The sequence below is a fragment of the Carlito syrichta genome, unplaced genomic scaffold (genome assembly GCF_000164805.1).
Source record: "Carlito syrichta isolate Samal-C Ts95f unplaced genomic scaffold, Tarsius_syrichta-2.0.1 Scaffold303991, whole genome shotgun sequence".
Taxonomy (NCBI): domain Eukaryota; kingdom Metazoa; phylum Chordata; class Mammalia; order Primates; family Tarsiidae; genus Carlito; species Carlito syrichta.
Genome location: NW_007248087.1, coordinates 93,243 through 94,681, shown reverse-complemented (window position 1 = coordinate 94,681; position 1,439 = coordinate 93,243). Strand labels below are relative to the sequence as shown.

Here is a 1,439-nt window from a genome sequence, read left to right as displayed (position 1 = left end):
CACTCAGCAGACCGCGCGGGGCAGCCGGGCCTGGCTGCGGCGGCCGCTCCGGCTCCGGACGCACGCTTCCTCTCCAGCACGTGCGGCTGCGTGCGGGTGAACGGCCGGTGGGGCAGACTCCGATTTCGTGGGAGGTTAGCTCTGCTCCCTGGCCTCACGCCTCTCGCCGAGCCTATGACTCGGGCCTGGCACCGTGACCCTGCGCCTGCTTACGGAAAGCATGGGGCCTGGGAATGTGAAGCGCCTGGTGATGGCTCACCTGGGGAGGTGGCACGCTTGGTAACTGTCAGCCTAGGAAGCTGACATGCCCGCTGATGGCTGATCTAGGAGGGTGACACATTCGGTGATGGTGAACCTAGGAAGGTGACCTCACTCAGCTGACCTTAAGTCCACTGTCCACATTTCACGACACCATTTCAGAGGCAGAGACATGGAGCTCATAAGCAGGCACTGAACTAACAGCAGCGCTCGTTAAGTCACAGCCTTCTACACAGAGCCAAGGCGACTTACTGCAGGGAGGAAAAGTCATACACACCTAGGTTTTTGCTGTACTGAAGTTTTGGCAACTGCGCGATCAGAAACAGGAAGTTGACGACCGGGAAGTAGGGCAGGCGCTTTGTGGTGATGTAGATCTGCGAAGAAAGGCCAGAGGACGACCCTTCACGCTGCCCAGCCCAGTGCTGCCCAGCAGGGCCCGGCCCGGGCCACAGGGCAGGAGGGGCCCACCCCGTGGCCAGCGGGCGGGAAGCTTCCTCTGTGTTCGCGGCCCTCCCCGTCCCTGGCATGGCCGCCTGAGCCCCGCCTCCCGTCAGATCAGCACGAAGCCTGCTCCCGCTGCCGCTCCCTGCATCCTGTCTTTGTGCAGCAGGATTTGCCGCAGTGGCAGGCACCGAAACGAGATGACGGAGCAGACGGGACGTAAGCGACTCTGTGGGTGTCACGGTCTCCATCGCCCCCGGATGGGACCGTCCAGCTGCAGGAAAACCAGCTCAGGGCTCCCACAGGCTCTGCGTGAGGGCGAGCTGTGTAACTGTTTCAGTATATGTTGCACGGCGCTCATAATAAAGTTCACAATAAACGAATGCGCTCAAATCCTCCCAAAACTACCCCCGCCTTCTGGTCTGTGGAAAAACTGTCGTTCACAAAACCAGTGCGACGGCAGAATGGCTGGGGACTGCTGCGGCAGAACGCGCCTCAAGTGAAAAGCTTCCATGTAGCCGGGCTCGGTGGCTCAGCCTGTCATCCTGCGCTTTGGGAGGCGGAGGTGAGTGGATGGCCTGAGCCCGCGGGTTCGAGACCCGCCTGGGCAGCGAGACCTCATCTCTACAATAAATCAAAAAAATCAGCTAGGCGTGGTAGCGCGCGCCTGTAGTTCTGGTGACTTGGAAGGCTGAGGCCGGAGGGATCGCCGGAGCCCAGCAGGTCGAGGCTGCGGTGGC

General features: G+C 61.2%; 1 protein-coding gene across 1 annotated transcript in view; it reads right to left on the bottom strand.

The window, feature by feature from the left end:
- WASHC5 (WASH complex subunit 5) overlaps window positions 1–1,439 on the bottom strand; it is a 54,976-nt gene that overhangs the window by 6,341 nt on the left and 47,196 nt on the right. Inside the window, exon 26 of the mRNA XM_021713027.1 lies at window positions 511–632. Within this exon, the coding sequence (XP_021568702.1) occupies window positions 511–632 (122 nt within the window). The remainder of the gene's footprint in view (window positions 1–510; window positions 633–1,439) is intronic.